Below are 19,264 nucleotides of genomic sequence, written 5' to 3' on the forward strand. Positions count from 1 at the left end.
TAGCTTCCAAAAGAAAAAAACTAATTGCCCACTGTGGAGGTGGGCAAAGGACCTAAACAAAAGTTTCAGAAGGGCAGGAATACGAATGGCCAACTAACATATGACAAAATGTTCCTGTTCATAAGCCATAAGAGAAATGTAAATTAAAACAAGATACCACCTAACACCCTCAAAGCTGGCCCAACTCAAAAATTCAAAAAGCAACAAGTGTTGGAGGGGTTGTGGCGAGATAGGAACTCTCATCCACTGCTGGTGGGCGTGTAGGTATGTACAGCCACTACAGAAATCGATTTGGCAATATCCAAAACAGATAGAAATTGAACTACCATATGACCCAGCAATCCCTCTCCTTGGCATATACACAGAAGAGGCAAGAAACAAACCACGGCCAGACATTTGTGATCCAATGTTCATCGCTGCACAGTTCACAACTGCAAGAAGTTGGAAACAATCCAAATTTCTATCAACAGACGAATGAATTAAAAAACTGTGGCACATTAGAAATCTGGCTAGACCAGAGGATGTACACTGGTACAGATAGGAACTGAAAACACAGGGAATCCAGGACGGATGATGCCTTCAGGGTCAGCGGTGAGAGTGGTGATACCAGGAGAGTAGAGGGAGCATGGGGTAGAGAGGGGGTACCGATTATAAGGATCTACATATAACCTCCTCCCTGGAGGATGGACAACAGAAAAGTGGGAGACACTGGACAAAGTAAGATATGACAAAATAGTAATTTATAAATTACTGGGTTCATGAGGGAAGGGAGGTTGGGGGGGGAAGGGGAAGAAATGCCAGGAGCTTACGTGGCGAGCAAATGTTTTGAGAATGATGAGGCTAATGAATGTACAAATGTGCTCTATACAATTGATGTATATATGGACTGTGATAAGAGTTGTATGAACCCCCCAATAAAATAATTTTTAAACTGTGCTACATAAATACAATGGAGTGCTATGCATCCCTAAAAAGCAGTGATGAACGCATGAAGCACATACAACATGAGTCCACTGAGGTAAGCTTAAAATAAAAATGCAAAAGAGGTATAGGGAAAAAGCTACAGTACACAAACATTCCTGGGTGAGGTCCAGGTTCTATGGCAGGGAGCAGACCAAATCCAGAGATACATATGATAGCTAACTAAAAAGGAAGGGGGTAAAGAAAAAAAAAAAAGAAACGGATAGCAGAGTAACAGGGCACTAACCCACTAAAGGGGAGGGTATTGTTTATATCTACACAGGGAAAGAGGAACCAGACTTCAACTCGGTGCTCCAAGATGTGAATACAACATAGCGACGTGAAGCAGGGAACCAGTAGAGGTCTGAGGGGCCAGCACCAATCCTAACTACGTGGACAGCAACCGCTCCCCCCAGAAGAACTGACTTCAGAGAACAGCACTGAAGCTACAGCTCAGGGAGAGGGACATATCTGATCAGAGCACATGGGAGTAAATGAAGGAGGAGGAGGAGAGAGTATAGAATATCCTGGCCCACCAAGCCTTGAGGATGATATCCCCACTGCGAGCAGCCAATGCACAGAGAGGACCACATAGCCAGTCCCACTGAGACAAGATATCCCTCACTGACCGACAGCCCCACAGGGGACAACACTGGAACTCAGTGTGGGAATTGCACCCAATCTGACTGCACCACACTGAGGCAAAACACTAAGGGTGTGTAACAGAACAGCACGGGGAGCAGAGCAAGGAAGTCCCAAGGGAGTATCAAAAATAGACTTTGGGGCCAGGGCATGCATGGCACCCCATCACACTAGACCAGAAAACACTCCCAAAGGTCAACAGACCTTGAATTATTTACAGGCTTTTCTCTTTTTGTCATTGGTTTTTTTGTTGTTGTTTTGTTTTCTTTTGTTTCTTTGTTTTGCTCTGTCTTGTTTTTATGCATCATTATTATCCCTGCAGGTCTATCTAGACAAGATCTGGAAGAGAAAACAATGGGACCAACGATTCTAGGACATGGGAGAGGAAGAGGTGTGAGAAAGGGAGTGAGTGTTGACAAACCCAGGGTCAAGGGAACAACAAGTGATCCAAATTCGATGGCAAGGAAGATGTAGGAGGCCTGTTAGGGGCTTGATCAAGGGCAATGTAACTGAGAGGAATTACTGAAAACCAAATGAAGGCTGAGCATGATAGTTGGACAAAAGGAAAATAAAAGGAAGCATAGGAAAGAACTAGCAGGCAAAGGGCATTTATAGAAATGTAAATGAAAGCATGTACACATGTAAATATATTTATATAGGGTGGTGGGGAAATAGATCTATGTGTATATATTTATAGGTTCAGTATTAAGGTAGCAGATGGACATTGGGCTTCTACTCAAGTACTCCCTCAATGCAAGAACACTTTGTTCTATTAAACTGGCATTTCATGATGCTCACCTTCCCAACGCAATCACTGAAGACAAAGCAGGTATGTAAGCAAATGTGGTGAAGAAAGCTGATGGTGCCTGGCTATCAAAAGATATAGCATCTGGAGTCTTAAAGGTTTGAAGGTAAACAAGTGGTCATCTAGCTAAGAAGAAACAAAGCCCACATGGAAGAAGCACACCAGTCTATGTGATCAAGAGGTGTCGAAGGGATCAGCTATCAGGCATCAAAGAACAAAAAATCATATTATTGTGAATCGAGGGGGAGTACAGAGTGGCGGCCCAAATCCCATCTGTAGGCAACTAGACATCCCCTTACAGAAGGGTCATGGGTCAGGGTGTAGCAATGATGAAACACAGAACTTTTCTCTTGTTCTTAAATGCTTCCTTTCCCCCATTATCATGATCCCAACTCTACGTTCCAAATCCAGCTAGACCAGAAGATATACACTGGCCCAGGAAGAACTGGAAACACGGAATCCAGGACCTCTCAGGACCAGTGGTGAGAGTGGTGATACGGGGAAAGTGGAGGGAAGGTAGGGTAGAAAGGGAGAACTGATTGCAAGGATCTACATACATTCTCCTCCCTGGGGTACAGACAACAGAAAAGTGGGTGAAGGGAGACATCAGACAGTGTAACACATGACAAAATAAAAATAATTTATAAATTATCAAGGGTTCATGAGGGAGGCGGGGCAGGGAGGGAGGGGAAAAATGAGGAGCTGATACCAAGGGCTCAAGTAGAAAGCAAATGTTTTGAGAATGACAAGGGCAATAAATGTACAAATGCGCTTGACACAATGAATGCATGTATGGATTGTGATTAGAGTTGTACGAGCCTCCAATAAAATATTTTTTTTAAGAAAGAAATCAGATGGTGCCCAGTTATCAGACAAAATAACATGAGGTCTTAAAATTTTGTTTTTAAATAAACACCATCTAAGTGAGGTGTCAGATAAAGCGGAAGAAACACACCAGCCTATGTGATCCAATGATTATACATAATAAAATCCAAGATTAGAGTTGGGAACTGTATTAGAACTTAAACTCTGAGCATACAGTTTGCACAAGGCTATGGTTAATAGTGAAAGCCCAAAATACATTTGCAGAGTCTCCACCAAATTCCTCCAGATCATTGACCAGGGACGTGAATAGCCTTCCCCTATGACAGAATGCATCAGAAAGTAAATTAAGGTAATTTCACATTTTATCATTTGTTTTCCCTTTTGACCCATTTTTAATTTGTTGCAGCTTTTATTTTATGCTTTCTTTTGAACAGGTTTTAATGAATTATTTTGTTATTGTTAGGGGTGGCTGTATGAATTTCTTTGTATGAAATTCAGATTAAGTTAAAATCTACAGAGACAATTACTATATTAACAGTTTCTTAGGGTTATGCCAGAGGAGGCTGGGGGGAAAATGGGGAGTTAACAATGAGTACAAAAATGAAGAAAATATTCTATGATTAGTTGTGGTGATGACTGCACAACTCTTTTAAATATATATTCAAATTGAATTTATATGGTACATGAATTATGTCAATGAAAGTATTCAAGACAAATCATGCTACGATATACGGAGTTCTACATGCAAAAGAATGTAGCACAACCCATAATTCAAACCACATATGAAACTTAACTCAAATGGATCAAAAATTTAAATAAATACAAGTCAATCGGCACCTGTGAAGATTACCGCCTAGTTTGCAGTTCTATTGTGTTGCATGGTGTCACTATAAGTTAGAATCAATCTGGTGGCACTTAACAACCATACATCCATAAAACTATTAGCACAAAACACAGGAGTAATGCTGCATTATAGTTTTTGACAATGAGTTCTTAACTATGACACCCATAGCATAAGCAACAAGAACGAAAAGTGGTAAAGTGATGCCATCAAAATTAAAAATGCTTGTGTATTAAAGGGCTTTAACAACAAAGTGAAGAGTCAAATTACATAGTGCAAGAAAATATTCGAAAACCATCTATCTGATGAGTCTAATATCCAAAATATATAAAGCACACCTCCCATATATAACTTAACAACACAAAGACAACTCAACCTCAAATAGGGGCATAGAACTTGAAAAGAAATTTCTCCATGGAAGATCTGCAAGTGGACAAGAAGCACACTTAATGGAGTTCAATGTTATTATTCATGCCAAATAAAACCAAGTCAATCACTACTGAGCAAATGACAACTCATAGCAACCCTATGAAATACAGTAAAACTTCCTCATAGGGTTCCCAAGGTCATAATCTTTACAGAAGCAGGCAGTCATCATTCCCCCACAGCGCAGCTGATCAAAATTGATTTCAGTTAACAGCAGTGCACTTTAACCACTGCATCATCAGTTATATCTACCATGTTTTCTTAACTGTCTCCACTTTATATTTCCAAAATTTTCATCATCCTTACCACAAATTTAGTGTCCCTTAAACAATAACTATCTTCCTCCTTCCCACCTGTCCCTAATAAGTACTAATGAACTTTGTTCTTGATGCATTTTAATAGTCAGTGGGTTTTGTTGCCAACATGGCACCTGTAAGAAGATATGGGTGACAGCCTGTCAATCAGGTTGACAGCTTGATGACCTCATTTGGAGGTGCCACCAAGATAAATGACTCACTGGAGGAAGGCCACACTCTCTTTGCCTTCACCTTCCTATTTAGGAGCCACTGTGAGACCTGCCAAAGCCTGGGAAATGCATCATCACCATTGGATCCACAAAACTTTGCACCCACGCTGGTGACAGTCCTGCATTCAGCATCATTACTTGTGATTGCATGAGTCTGAAGAGGAACTTACAGACTGGTAACCAGACTGGGCTGGTTATGTTCTCCTGCTATACAATTACTTCCGGATATAAACTCCTTCTTATACATATTATAAGTTTCATTGAATTTGTTTCATTAATCAATCTGGCCTAACACAAGTGGGATCATACAGTATTTGTCCTTTTATATCCCACTTATGTCACCGAGCATAGTGTCTGCAAGATCCACCCATGGCATACCATATATCAGAACTTCATTTTTCCTTATGACTGCATTGTTTTATGACTTCACTAATGGCAACATGGTGAACAAAATTAATATCATGGACCTGTATATTTAACAAAGGTTGAAATGACAAATGTTTCACTGAATACAAGGATAACTTAAAAGTACTGCTATAAAATCAGAGACAGCCATATTAAACAAAATTGTCAAACTATTTTTCTCTATGTTCTCCATTTAGGTCTATATATTTCTAAAGGCAGTATTTCCATCTCTCTAACTCTTCCCTGAAGTAGTCTACATTCCTTGATTTATACCACATTAAAATGGTAATTTTAACATCTTCATGGAACTTAAATCATGTTCCCTTTAAATGTTCTTTCAATTTGAGGAGCAAAAAGCAGTCTGAACAGGGGAGGATCAGGACTGCAGAGTGGATGGGGTAAGGTTTTTCAATGAAATTCTAGTAGGACAGCCCTTGCTAGCCTCCAAGAATATACAGGTGAACTGTCATGAACGAAAAAAATCAAAACGCCTTGGCAGAGCGTTCTTGGCCTCTTCACCAATGCAGTTTTCAATGTTCTTAACATTTCTTCCTAATAAGCTTCCATGATCATTCTATGTCTTTAGAGAAAATCTATCAAGATTACCCTCTTGGAATCCATGCTGCCATTCCACCCCCACCTTCTACCACCCCTCCTCCACTCACTCCACCCCCAAATTGGCCTAACCTTCTCAGCTGACCTCTTTGCCTTGACTTTAACAGGCACAGCAGAAACCCACTGAAACAATTGTTTTTAATGGGCCTTGCTTTCTGGATCACATTGGTAAATATAAGACTCATTCCTGGTTGTGATTCATTCCATAAAATCATCTTCATTAGTTCATTGACTAATGGGAGTATCAGCTCTCTGATCTACTTGATCCTTAGTCCAACACTCTTGGCACCCATCAAGCCAAAAGCTTGCTCAAGCCAAAATGTTCACTTAAAATTGAAAATGCCAACCCATGCGAGTAGTTTATCACGTCAATGTGTGTTCTATATGGTCTTCCATCAGTTTCTAGACTTCAGCCACAGTTTCTGTTTTCATTAAGGGTGACAGTCTTCCCTATCTGGCTCAGTTCTTAAGTCTTCCCAGCCTTCCTTAAAACACTTTATTCATCTAAAAACTGTTGTTTTACGTGGTGCAACATGCCCATAAAATTATTGCAAAGCTTCAATGATTTGAGAAGATGTTCACTTGAGTTTTATTAAAAATTTGTCATTAGCCTTGATCTCAAAATCAGGCTTCGCATGCACATGGCATAAAAAAATATCCTTTTATTTTTTTAAAGCACCATACAAGACTGGTACAGGTGAGTTACTGAGATAACTTGTCTGCAGCTATCCTTGATCACAGAGACATGCTTAAAGACTATTTGGAATAAACTCATGAATGTATGAACTGGAAGCCTCCAGTAACAACACATGATTTGCCCATGTATATTTCTACCACAATATTAGAAATAGTTAATAGAATGAGGTGAAATACAACTGCTAAGAATCATAGGGATCTAAGATTTTGTCCTACTTTTATAAGCCAACAATTCATGGTTGCTGGCAGAAGACATAAAAGTCAAAAGACTTTATGGCTCAGAGTAACAGCAATGCTCAGAGTATCAGCATTTCTTGCACTGATTCCTAGAACCCCATTTCCCATAAGGCAATTCAAACCAGGCCAAGTGCACAGGTAGTGCATTGCATTATAGGGAAAGAACCCAGAGAACTAGACAACCCAAATCTTTTATAGTAGGCAGTGTACTTGTCTGCTTTTTCAATCCATACAGAGATGGTGGTCTGTCTGCCTTCTAATGCTGTTTACTATAGGAACTTCCTTGTACAGAGTTTGGAACAGAGGGAGCCAATATCTCTATTCACAAGATACACAGAAACCATGGAAACGTGTATCATAATACAGGTCACTTTATAATTTAAATCAATGAAAAGGGCTAGCACAGTATCTGGCACATACAAAAAAATAACGTTAATGTTGCTACTTTAAACCCCATTTTACCTAATACTTTAAACCCCTTGAACTCTAAACTACGGATACTTCATTGTTTCTCCACTTCACCAAAAATTGACATTTAAAGGACAAATTTCAACCACTACTTTTCCTTTGGGGAAAAGAAGGTGGGAAGGAGAGCACTAGAAAAAAAACACTTCCCCTTCACCAACATTCTTCTCTTATAGACCAATCATTAAAGACTCCAAGGAACCAGTATGAACTGCAGAACACACACACAACTCAAATTTAACTCTCAAGCTAATAACATGCACATAACTTGAAAACATTTTTTCCTGTTAAAACTTGAAATCTCCTTTCTATCTTCATTATTCCTCTAAAAGTAAGTACAAAAGCAAGTAAAATTACTGTTAATATAGCTCAACAGTTCCATTATCTCCGTTAAACTCATCTCTAACATTTAAAATCAATGACTAGTTACGTAACATAATGAAGAACTGTGATATGAAATTGAAATTCTGCCTTAAAAAAACTGCTTAAGGGTGAAACTATAATTCATAGGTTACTGAAACACAGCAGTTCAGTTATGGCATTCTAATTTTTAAAAGTTCGTCGCCTCAATATGACTCTGAAGAAGAGATGCATGTACAAGATGCACAAGAACTGAACACAGATATGGATATTATAAGAAAAAGGCAGGAGAAGGTTATAAGCAAAAAAGTTTTAAAAGATACATAGAAATTTTCAAAGGGATAAAAAGATACATGGTGTCCTGAAACAGCACAAAAACTTAGTTTTCTTAAAATTAAAGAATCATAGGAAAACACAAAACTTTAGTTCTCAAGGATGGTTGGTCCCTGGATCAGCAGGATCAACACAGTCAAGGAACTTAGTAAAAATGGTAGTTCACAGCTCGCTCTACCCCATCCCCCAACAGAATCAGAAATAACCTTGTACCCTTGAGATTCAAATTGGAACCCACACCCACTGTTTGTGGGAATGCAAAATGACACAACCATTGTAGAAACCAGTTGGTTCTAAAGAGAAAAAGCTGAACCCAGAACGACCAATGTTGACGTGGCTAGTTGTCCTCAGGTCAATTCCAATTCATGGCAACCCTTATATGCAAAGTTAAAACAACCCATGGGGTTTTTAAGGTAGTGAAGTTTCAGAAGCAGATTGCTAAACTTGTCTTCTGTGGCATCTCTGGATGGATTCATATCCCCTTCCTTCCTTTTTTACCCCCCACATTTTAACTTGAGTTCATTTATTTTTAACTTTTTAATTTTTTAAATCATTTTATTGGGGCCTCTTTCAGCTCTTATCACAATCCATACACACACCCATTGTATCAAGCACATTTTTACATATGTTGCCATCATAATTTTCAAAACATTTTCTTTCTACTTGAGCCCTTGATATCAGTTCTTCATTTTCCCATCCTCCTCCCTCCCTCAGGAACCCTTGGTGATTTTTTTTCATGTGTTACACCAACCGCTGGCTCCCTTCACCCACTTCTCTGTTGTCCTTCCCCCTGGGAGGGGGTTATATGTATATCATTGTGATCAGCTCTCCCTTTCTCCCCCTACTTTTCCTTACGCTCCTGGTATCACTAGTCTCATTACTGGTCCTGACGGCTTTATCTGTCCTGATTCCATGTTGTGAGCACTTATCTGTAGCAGTGTACATGCTCTGGTCTAGCAAGATTTGTAAGGTAGAATTGAGATCATGAGAGTGGGGAGGAAGCATTAAAGATCTAGAGGAAAGTTGTATGCTTCATGCAGTACCCCCAACCTTTACTCCATCATACAACCTAACAATTCCACTCTCAAGTCAACTCCGATTCATAGTGATCTTATAGGGCAGAGTACAACTGCCCCTTTGGGTTTACACATTCTTTACAAAAGCAGACTGCCTCATCTTTCACCCAAGGAGCAGCTGGGGTGTTCAAGCTGCTGACCTTGAGGTTTGAAGCCAAATGCAACCAGCACTACTAACAGGGCTCCAAATTCTACTCCTAGGTATGTATAAACCAAGAGACTTAAGAGCGTGAGGCAAATAGAAATGTGTACACCAAGAAATAGCTAAAATGTGTTAAAGTAACCCTAATGCCCATAGCAAGTAAATAGATGAACAAAATGTGGTTATTAACTATGTACAATGGAATATTACTCGACAACAAAGAGAAATTAAGTCTTGGTACATGGTTGAGTCATGGTTTAATCATCTATGCTGATGAAATCAATTAAGAGAAAAAATATTGTAATGATCCATGTTCATGAAATTATCTACCATAGGCAAATGTACAGTGGCCAAAACTGATGAGTGGTTACCAGGAATGGGAGGAAAGAGCAAAGAGGAGTCACTATTGAAGAAGTATCTGGGGAAAAAATAATAAAGAAGTACCTGTTTATAGTGATGGAAAATTTGGCAACAGATACTAGTGTTGGTTTCGCAATATGATTAATGCTATTGGTGTCACCATACTATACACTGAAAGTATGCTGAATGGGCAAAGGTGTTACATATACTGTTTACAACACTTTTTTAAAAGTCACATTCTACAGCTTATTCTGATACATGCTAACGTACTTTGGGCCCATGCCTGTGCATTATTGGATGTTTAACAACATCTCTAGCCCATACCCACTAAAAACCATAGCACTTCCTTCCCAAGTTGTTACTGCCAAATATTCTGTCTTTGCAAGTCATCTGAGATGTGCCAAAAAAAAAAAATCAGAATTTTTTTCAAAGCTATGTATTTAAATTTTTTTACAAAACAACTTTATCAGCTTCAAAGCACTCTCCATTACACTTAATACATTTGTCAAATCTGCAATTCCATTCTTGAAAACAGTTTTCAAACTCATCTGTTTGGATGGCTGACAGCACTTCCCTTGTTTTATTGTTGTTTTTCACCTCTACATCATCAAATCGCTGTCCTTTCATGTCCCTCTTCATTCACAGAAACAAAAAGAAGCCTCACAGAGCAACTTCAGGGGAGTAAGGTGTGTGAGGCAAGAGAGGCATGCTGTTTTTTGCCCAAAACTGGCACACTGAGATGGCTGCATAAACAGTTGCATTATGGTGGTGGCTATTAACCAATGGTTGGCAGTTCAAGTCTACTCAAAAGAAGATCTGACAATCTTCAGAAAAAAATGAGCCACTGACATCCCCTTACGGAAGGGTCTCAGGGAGGAGACGAGCCAGTCAGGGTGCAGTGTAGCAATGATGAAACATACAACTTTCCTCTAGTTCCTAAAGGCTTCCTACCCACCCCCACCCCCAACCATCATGATCCCAATTCTACCTTACAAATCTGGCTAGACCAGAAAAATATACACTGGTACAGATAGAAACTGGAAACATGGGGACTCCAGGGCGGATGATCCCTTCAGGACCAGTGGTGAGAATGTCAGGACCAGTGGTGAGAATGTCGATACCAGGAGGGTGGAAGGGGAGTGGAGGGGGGGCGTGGAAAGGGGGAACGATTACAAGGATCTACATATAACCTCCTCCCTGGGGAACGGACAACAGAAAAGTGGGTGAAGAGAAACATCGGACATGGTAAAATATGACAAAATAATAATTTATAAATTATCAAGGGTTCATGAGGGAGTGGGGAGCAGGGAGGGGAAAAATGAGGAGCTGATGCCAGCGGCTTAAGTGGAGAGCAAATGTTTTGAGAATGATGAGGACAATGAATGTACAAATGTGCTTTATATAGTTGATGTATGTACGGATTGTGATGAGTTGTATGAGCCCCTAATAAAATGAAAAAAAAATTAGTCACTGAAAACTCTATGGACTATAGTTCTACTCTGACATACATGGAGTCTTCACTTAAGTATGTGTCATGAGTATCAACTTAACAAACTGGTTTGGGGTTCTTTTTAGTTTAATAAAAGCTGGAGAGAAAAGTTCTGGTTTCATTTTGGAGTGGGATATAACAAACCTTTCCCTAAAGGACTAGCTAGTAAATATTCTGAGCGTGTGGGCTATAAAATCTGTCTCAACTCATGTCTCATCACTGTAGCATGAAAACAGCCAGTCTGTGTTTCAATAAACCTTATTTACAAAAACAGGCTGCCATTTTGAGTCAGAAAAGACTCGATGATGGTGGGTAAGCCTGACCCCAGAATGTACTTGCCTCACTATATTAAGTTCCAACTCATAGCAAACCTGGACAACAGAATGAAACGCCAGCCTGCTTCGTGCCGTCCTCACAGCTATTCTCATGTTTGAGCCCATTGATGAAGTCAATGTGTCAATCCATCTGTCTAGATCCTCCTCTTCTCTGCAGCTCCTCTACTTTACCAAGCACAATGTCCTTCAGGAATTAAGTCTCTCCCGATAATATGTACAAAATACATGAGAGGAAGTATCACAATCCTTGCTTCCAAGAAGCAAGCTGGTTGTTTCTTCCAATGTTTTTATGGCAGTCCATGGTACTTTCAAAATTCTTCACCAGCACCATAACTTACATGCACTGATTCTTCAGTCTTCATTATTCAATATCCAACTTTCACATGCATATGAAGTGACTAAAAATACCAGTGACTGAACTTCTGGCATCACAGCAACATACAAGCCACTGCAATACAACAAATTACTTGTATGATCTTCTGTGGATACTTAATTTGGCGCCTACGTGCACATCACAAGAAATACTTAGAGATTAGTATAATTTCTGCTTCCAATGTCTGTTATCCTCTTTTATAAAAGACATTTGTTTTTGTCAAAAGAAAAAGGACTCACATCTTCATTCTAACAGGAGGAGAAAATGTTATAGTCAGAGATGAATTATAACATGTCACTTACCAAGCATATCAGGACAGAGTCTGTGCTTCGAAAAGGAACTCATATTCAAGTAAAACTTAAAAGTCCCATGATGAGGCGATTTCCCTGACCTAACTCGTTGGGTCTCAGAACCCGCCCGGGGGCTCAAGATGCCCACCCCCCCACCCACCCCCGCCCGTCCTTCTCTGCTCTCCCTTCCCTCCCAGGAGTTCTTTCCATGCCTCAATAAAATCTTTCTCAACTCCACAAAAAAAAAAAAGTCTCATGATGATAACTCAATGTACGAGAACTAATAAAGCCATTTAGGCAGCAAAATATAACTAGTAGGAAAAACAAGGCATGAAAAACAAAGGCACATTCATGTTGTACAGAAAACAAATGAAAATAAAATCAAAGCAACTTAGAGAAGCAGAAAAGAGATTCTAAGGTTAGTTAGCTTAGTTGAGGAATAATTTTATTTTTTAACAAGGCAGATAAATAAGATTTCTTTTGTTTCTGCTAAAGTGTTTACTAGTGAAAGTTGTTCGCTTTTCCTTTCACAAGTTAAGCTCTGTCTCTCTAATGCTAGCAAGGAGAAACATAAATGAAAATAATAGACCAAAATAAGTAACTAATCTAAACTGCATCCTTGTTGTTCCCAAAGAAAATGTTATGTTATGAAAATTTACCTGAATTAGGGTTAGGGAGGATGAGGGGAGGTACTATTTGAAAGTAATGAGGCAGGGAGATTGGAAACTCATTTTTTGGTCATCTAGACTCAGGTATGAGGTAAAGTACTATAAAAATTATTTTTAAATAAATGTAACTTTGTTTTGATAACTATTTTCACATCTGTAAACAAAGCAAATTGTTTGATCACCTCATCCCCCATCCCTCCCCATAAAAAGTTATAGAATTCTGCAACTACATCAAGAACAAGATTTGGAACTTTTACCTGGATACATCTTTTTGTTATAAAAAGACTTCAAAGAAAGAAAAAAGCTTCATGATGCATCAATGCCTGCCTATTTTTTTTAAACCCAGGATATTCTGTTACGCCCCCTCTTGGCTCTGACCAGCCAGAACTGTAGGTGTGCCGCTCTATTCATTCATACTACACTAACTCTATGTACATTTAAAACTGAGTTCTGGTAGAAAAGCTCAAGCTCTTAACTCACTTGCTCTAGACTTTATTTTAAAATAACTAATTAAACAGGATAAGGTCGTTTCCTCCATACAAAACTTTGGGGGGTATTGTTAGTTGAGGGGAAAATTCCTTTAGAAGATAATTTAGACTACAATTATTTTTGCTGTGAGTATACTCAGCTACAATGTCTCAAACACATTCCATCAAATCTGCACTATGGTAACTATTCAATACTTATCACCATTCTCCCGCTAATTTCAATCATTCTTTCTTATTGAGTTGAAATCATTTTTAAAAGCCTTTTCATATTTAGAAATTTTATTTATTAAGAATCTACTACTATCCAGCACTGATCAAAATATGACTTATTTAATTATAACACCAAATCCTTTTTTTTTTTTCCAAATCCTATTTTTAAATTGTGTTTTTCTACAAAGGCAACACCGGGTTCTCAAAACACCATTCTCACAACCATATGAGGTACAACAATGTACTATCATTAAGGTTCACTTTTCAGTAGGAAAGTTGATTTGCCCAGTTATCGAAAAAAGCAGCGCTATGCAAGCACCACCACATCCCAAGTCTTGCACTGTAATCTTTAAATGATCTGATTACTTGTAATTTGAAAGATATTTATTTCTTAAAAGTTAATCACATAAAAATCTTATTTAACACAAAAAATAAGAACAACAGTGAAAGGAAAAACTAAGATCGAGAAAGCAAACTGATCTGGCATCATCAAATACAAGGATCCTAAAAACAAAACAATAAAAGGTGTTTAAACATATATGTATGTGGCTTTCTAAATAGTTTCTCATTCTAGCAATGATGTTCTCTTATCTATTTGGCAACATAAAATTAACTCTCACCACTCGGCAAGCAATTGCTCACTAAAGATGCCAACGGCTTTTTTCATTCAGCATAGGTCATTGATCTAAAGAGAAAAACTTGTTGGAGTTTATTAATGTGACTAAAATAATTATTTTTACTTCCATACCAAAATCCTTGATACTATTCAGAATGTGTTACTCTGCCTAAGTACAAAAAATCAAAATTTCCCAACATTCAGCCAATGTAAGGTTAACAGAAGACCTATTAATGGCGCAAATAAGAGAGCAAGCAGCTACAAGTCATCAGAATAAAAACTGTGACGAAAGCAAAACAAAGTTTATAATATCTCTAAGCTTTTGATGATATAAACATCAAGCTGTATTTTGTTGTTCCAAAGCCATTCCTACTGAAATACAGCAATTTTATAACAAGATAAAACTCCACCTAGATATTTCCACACTATATTGTGTCCTTTTTCAGACAATTCCATATGAGATAAAAGACGGAACTGGGGAATGAAAAACAAGATGATATACTTAGGTTAGCCAAAATAAAAAAGAAAGAAAGAAAGCCCAGGCCAATCTTAAACCTACAAAGCAGCAGAGGCCTGGGTTTTATTTTAAGAACCCTCCTTAATGCCAATAATTGCCAATTACAATATAACCAAATGCAAATATATGCACCTCTCTCATAAATCACTTGCCACTGCCTAACTAAAATAACAAACTTTGGAAATGGCCAACAGAACATTCTATGGCAAAAATAAAGAACTTAAAAAACAGAGAGAATAGCCTACAATATCTCTGTAAAGAACACTACTGCCTACTACATTAGTTTATTTGTGTGCAATGTTGACAGCATTTAAGAAAGATAGTAAAGTCGGCCTCTAGTAGTTGACAGTAGTTCAGTGTCTAAGTTAGTGCCAAAAGATATGGTTTACAATGGTTCACTAAACATTGTCTTAACCAAATGCATGATGGTCACAGGATACTGGTCTGCAGTGGTGCTCTACTTTCCAAGGACCTCCAGGGTCACTGCAGCAGGGTTCAGAGAAGTAAGGGACTAACCTTTAATAATTCTTTAAATTATCCCTAGGGTAAGGACATGAACCGAACAATTCCTATCTGTGGGGAAAGGATCCAAAAAATGAACTGGCGATTTAGTAAGCTTGTGAATTCATCACGGAAACATCTTGGTATATACAATCTCCCTGCCTTTTCCTTACCTTCCTACTCTCCAATGTCCAGGAAGACATTCAAAATCTAAAATGTTGATTCCTCCTTGAAAATGACCACAGTGCCCCCTCTGTAAGGGAATCAATACAGTGCTTACCAACCACCTCCTTTCAACACACACTCCTTTTGCACTCTTCCCTTAATACAATGCACCACACCCACACCACCACCCGCTCCACAACCACACTCCCTAAGAAAACGAACCCCAAAACTCCCTACCCAAACACCCATAGTTAACACTTCCACATTTAATATCCCCAAATTCTGCACATTCCTCATATAATTCAGGAAGCATTGCCTGGTCCACACCAAGTATCATCACACCTCATTCACCCAGCAAATCGCATTGAACCGGTAAATAACACATTCTACACACACCCAATATAGCACAGAAGTCCCTCACAGAAAGCACACATAAATGCATACACACACAAACACACACCACCGCCACCGCCACCGCCACCGCCACCGCCCCACCCCCAAGCCACGACCACAGAAAAGCCTAAAAGCACTAAAGCGCTCAAGCGCTGCGAAGGAGTCACCCCTCGGAACCATGGGTCCACGAGGTTGAAGGCGGGAGGGGAACAGAACTAGATACTTCACCTGAAAATCCGCCAGGATCATCTCCCGGTCCATGTTGGACGTCATGGCGGCCGCTGAGTCCCGCGGCTCCGGGAGCGAAGCGCGCACCTGGGAGGGAGACTGCGCCTCCTGCGGCCGTCGCCGCCGCCGCCGCCGCCGGGCGCCAAGGGGCTGGCGGGCGAGCGGGCGGGCCGGACGGCGGGCCGGCGGGCGGGGCGGCGCGGCGCGGCGGGCGACGCTAGACGTTCATGCACCCGGTAACCTTCAGGCGCCCCGGCCGCCTGCTAGCGCCCCTCGGAGCTCGCGCCGCGGCCGCCCCAACCGGGAGGCCGGTCTGGATGCGGGTCAGGTCTTTCTGTCGCCAGCCACGGTGAGGGCAGGTTGCGACAGTGGACACCCGGCTCCCTTCAGCGGCGGCGAGACCGGCGGGGGCGGGGAAACCGAGGGAACGAGCTGGCTGGCGAACGCCGCGGCCGCCTCCGCCTCCTCCGCTTCCTCCCTGGCCGCCGCCTCCGCCCCTGGTTGGCCAGCGCCGCGGCTGTCGCACATTTTGCCTGTCATCGAGGTCGCAAAGCGCCGCTTTGCGGCTGCCACGTGACCGGGCTCCTGTCAAGCGCCGAGCGCGCAACTACCGGGCGAGGATCCGCGTGCAGGCGGAGGGGCCGCCACCCTGCACGTGCGGGAGCTTGAAGGCCCGCAACAGGTTATTCCGGTTTGGATTTAAGCAAAGGCCTCCCCCTGGGTGGAGCTGGAGGCTGCTTCCGTGCCTCGAGTTGCTGCAAGCCTTACAAACCAACCAACATTTCACAAAATGTACGTTAAGATTTCATCAAAAGACAACTGCTTATGTAGTGTCTTACGCTCCACCTACCGTTAAAGCTCTCTGACACACAGGATGCCAAGCCCCCTCTAGCTGTACCCCCACACTAGCACAAAAGTAACAAGAATCCTTCAGAAGATGTGCAGGAGCCGGGGAAGGTGAGAAAGCAGAAAATCTCGACAAGCAAGAAGAGGATGAACATTTCTTTAATTGGTTGTTATAGGGAGTGGAAGGGAATCTAGTGCTGTAGCTCTCTTTTTTTCAGAACAGAGACATCTCCCCGATAGGGAAAATTTGCGTCTGCTTTTGAATATCATCCACCTAGTTCCTTAAAGGACTTTCATAGGTGAAAAACCATGTTAGAGTACGAGCTACTGAAAGCTTAGTTTCAACCTTTGGTTAGAAATTCAGACAGGGTACCCTCTAAACAGAGAAGTAGGCTATATACAATGAAGTTTGACAGTTTGTAATTCAACCTCGGGTTGGGGAAGTATCAGTTTCTGGACTAAATAGAGTATTTACTTTCTTTGGGAAGCCAGAAAACTAAGTAAGATTGTCAATGTTGTGGTGTCACGTTAAAATCGATACTACCTGAAAATATATACTCTCAAGGCCTAGTCTTCTTAAACTGGGACCATTCACACAAAATCAGATCATCAAGTACAATGTTCTTCCTGGAAATGTTTTCCTAGATAGAGCACTATGGTTTTTCTAAAGATCTTAAGATCTGTTTCTTGTGTTTTATTTAAGTGTAAATAGTCTGGCCTACAAATAAATCCTTTGTGAAAGCCTACACTCAGGCCAGAATTAGGTAAGTAATAAAACCCTGGTGGCATAGTGGTTACCCATTGGGCTGCTAACTACAAGGTTAGCAGTTTGAAACCACCAGCTCTGTGGGAGAAAGATGGGGCTTCTCCCATGAAGAGTTATATCCTAGGAAACCGACAAGGGCAGTTCTACTCTGCCCTACAGGATTGCTGAGTCCAAGAATGACTCAGTAGCAGTGAGTTTTGGAAGTTAATGGCCAGGATTAATGCAGATGTGAAAATTTAAGGTTATCTCTGTGGTGACATGAGCATATCTCAAAGTCCACTAAAATCAAATGTTGCTTTCCTTCCTTCTCCCTCACATTTTCCACCTGGGAATAAGACAAAACAGTGATGTAGAGGTGGGAAGAATTCCCACTAAAAAGCTGTGTTATCTTGGGTGAGTCATTTAGTCTCTGGTTTCAGCTTCAGGTAGGACTGCTTTAGGTGATAAATGAGAAAAGAATTATAAAAATGCATGGGAAAAACTTTTACAAAACCAGTATAATTTCATTGAATTCCTGAATTTGAGCTCAAATTCATGCTTTTTAAAAAAGCTTTGAGTCTAGATTTCTTTATTTCACTAATGAGGTTAATAATACACATCTCATAATAATTATTATGAATTTTGAGTGATGTGCTTGTGAAAATGTTTCATAAACCAAAAAGTACTCCAAACATATTTGCTATTACTTTGTATGCTGTTGTTGTTGTTAGGTGCCATGTAATCTGCTTGACTTATAGCAACCCTATGTACAACAGAACAAATCACTGGGTCCTCATCATTGTTTTTATGCTTGAGCCCATTGATGCAGTCAGTGTATCAATTCATTTCATCAAAGGTCTTTCTCTTTTTCACTGTCCTGCAGATTACCAAAAATGATGTCCTGTTCCAGAGACTGATCTCTCCTGACAACATGTCCAAAGTATGTGAGACTCTCCATCTTTGCCTCTAAGGAGATCTCTGGTTGTACTTCTTCCAAGACAGATGTTTGTTCTTTTGGTAGCCCGTGGCACTTTCAATATTCTTTGCCAGCACCATAATTCAATGCATCGATCCTTCTGTCTTCCTTATTCAATGGTCAACTTTAACACGCATATTACTTTGAATACCAATTCCTAAATCCTTTTTTTAGGCCCACTCTTTCATAAAACTTGAGCCTCAAGTTTTTAAACCAATATGGATTCACCTTCTTTTTAATCATTTAATATTTCTAAAGTCTTTACAATACAGTTTAGTACACTGGTAAATTCTATAAGTTTTTTTCTCAAATTATATGAGGGGTTTCCAAAAACTTGTGAAAAAAGCAAGTAAAATATAATGTAATTTTTCCAGTAACTCTTTGAAGCTCCCTCAAATATATTTTGTGTTCCCCCAAAGACCTAAATTCCTTCAGGTTATACACCATCTCAACATGATTTTAATATTCAATATGGTTCATAATAGTAAAGTATTATACATAATAAATAACCAATTTTTGGAATTTTTATTGAGCAATTGCTAGCAAGAAGGTACACACCTTATCTCTCTTAATTCTCACAAATACTGCTTAATAGAATAAGAAACTGCTCTGAGAGGTGAAAATGTACTCAATGTCATGCTACAAAGTAACACACCTTGGATTCAAGGCACTTACCCACCCTATGCAAAAACACACATGCTGCTAAATTT

The 19,264-nt window shown here is 40.0% G+C and overlaps 1 protein-coding gene across 1 annotated transcript in view; it reads right to left on the reverse strand.

The window, feature by feature from the left end:
* Positions 1 to 16,469, reverse strand: part of FAF1 (Fas associated factor 1) — a 504,460-nt gene extending 487,991 nt beyond the window's left edge. The window contains exon 1 of the mRNA XM_075555846.1: positions 15,988 to 16,469. Coding sequence (XP_075411961.1) covers positions 15,988 to 16,032 — 45 coding nt within the window. The 5' untranslated portion in view covers positions 16,033 to 16,469. The remainder of the gene's footprint in view (positions 1 to 15,987) is intronic.
* Positions 16,470 to 19,264: the final 2,795 nt, after the last annotated feature.

This window comes from Tenrec ecaudatus, chromosome 1 (genome assembly GCF_050624435.1).
Source record: "Tenrec ecaudatus isolate mTenEca1 chromosome 1, mTenEca1.hap1, whole genome shotgun sequence".
Taxonomy (NCBI): domain Eukaryota; kingdom Metazoa; phylum Chordata; class Mammalia; order Afrosoricida; family Tenrecidae; genus Tenrec; species Tenrec ecaudatus.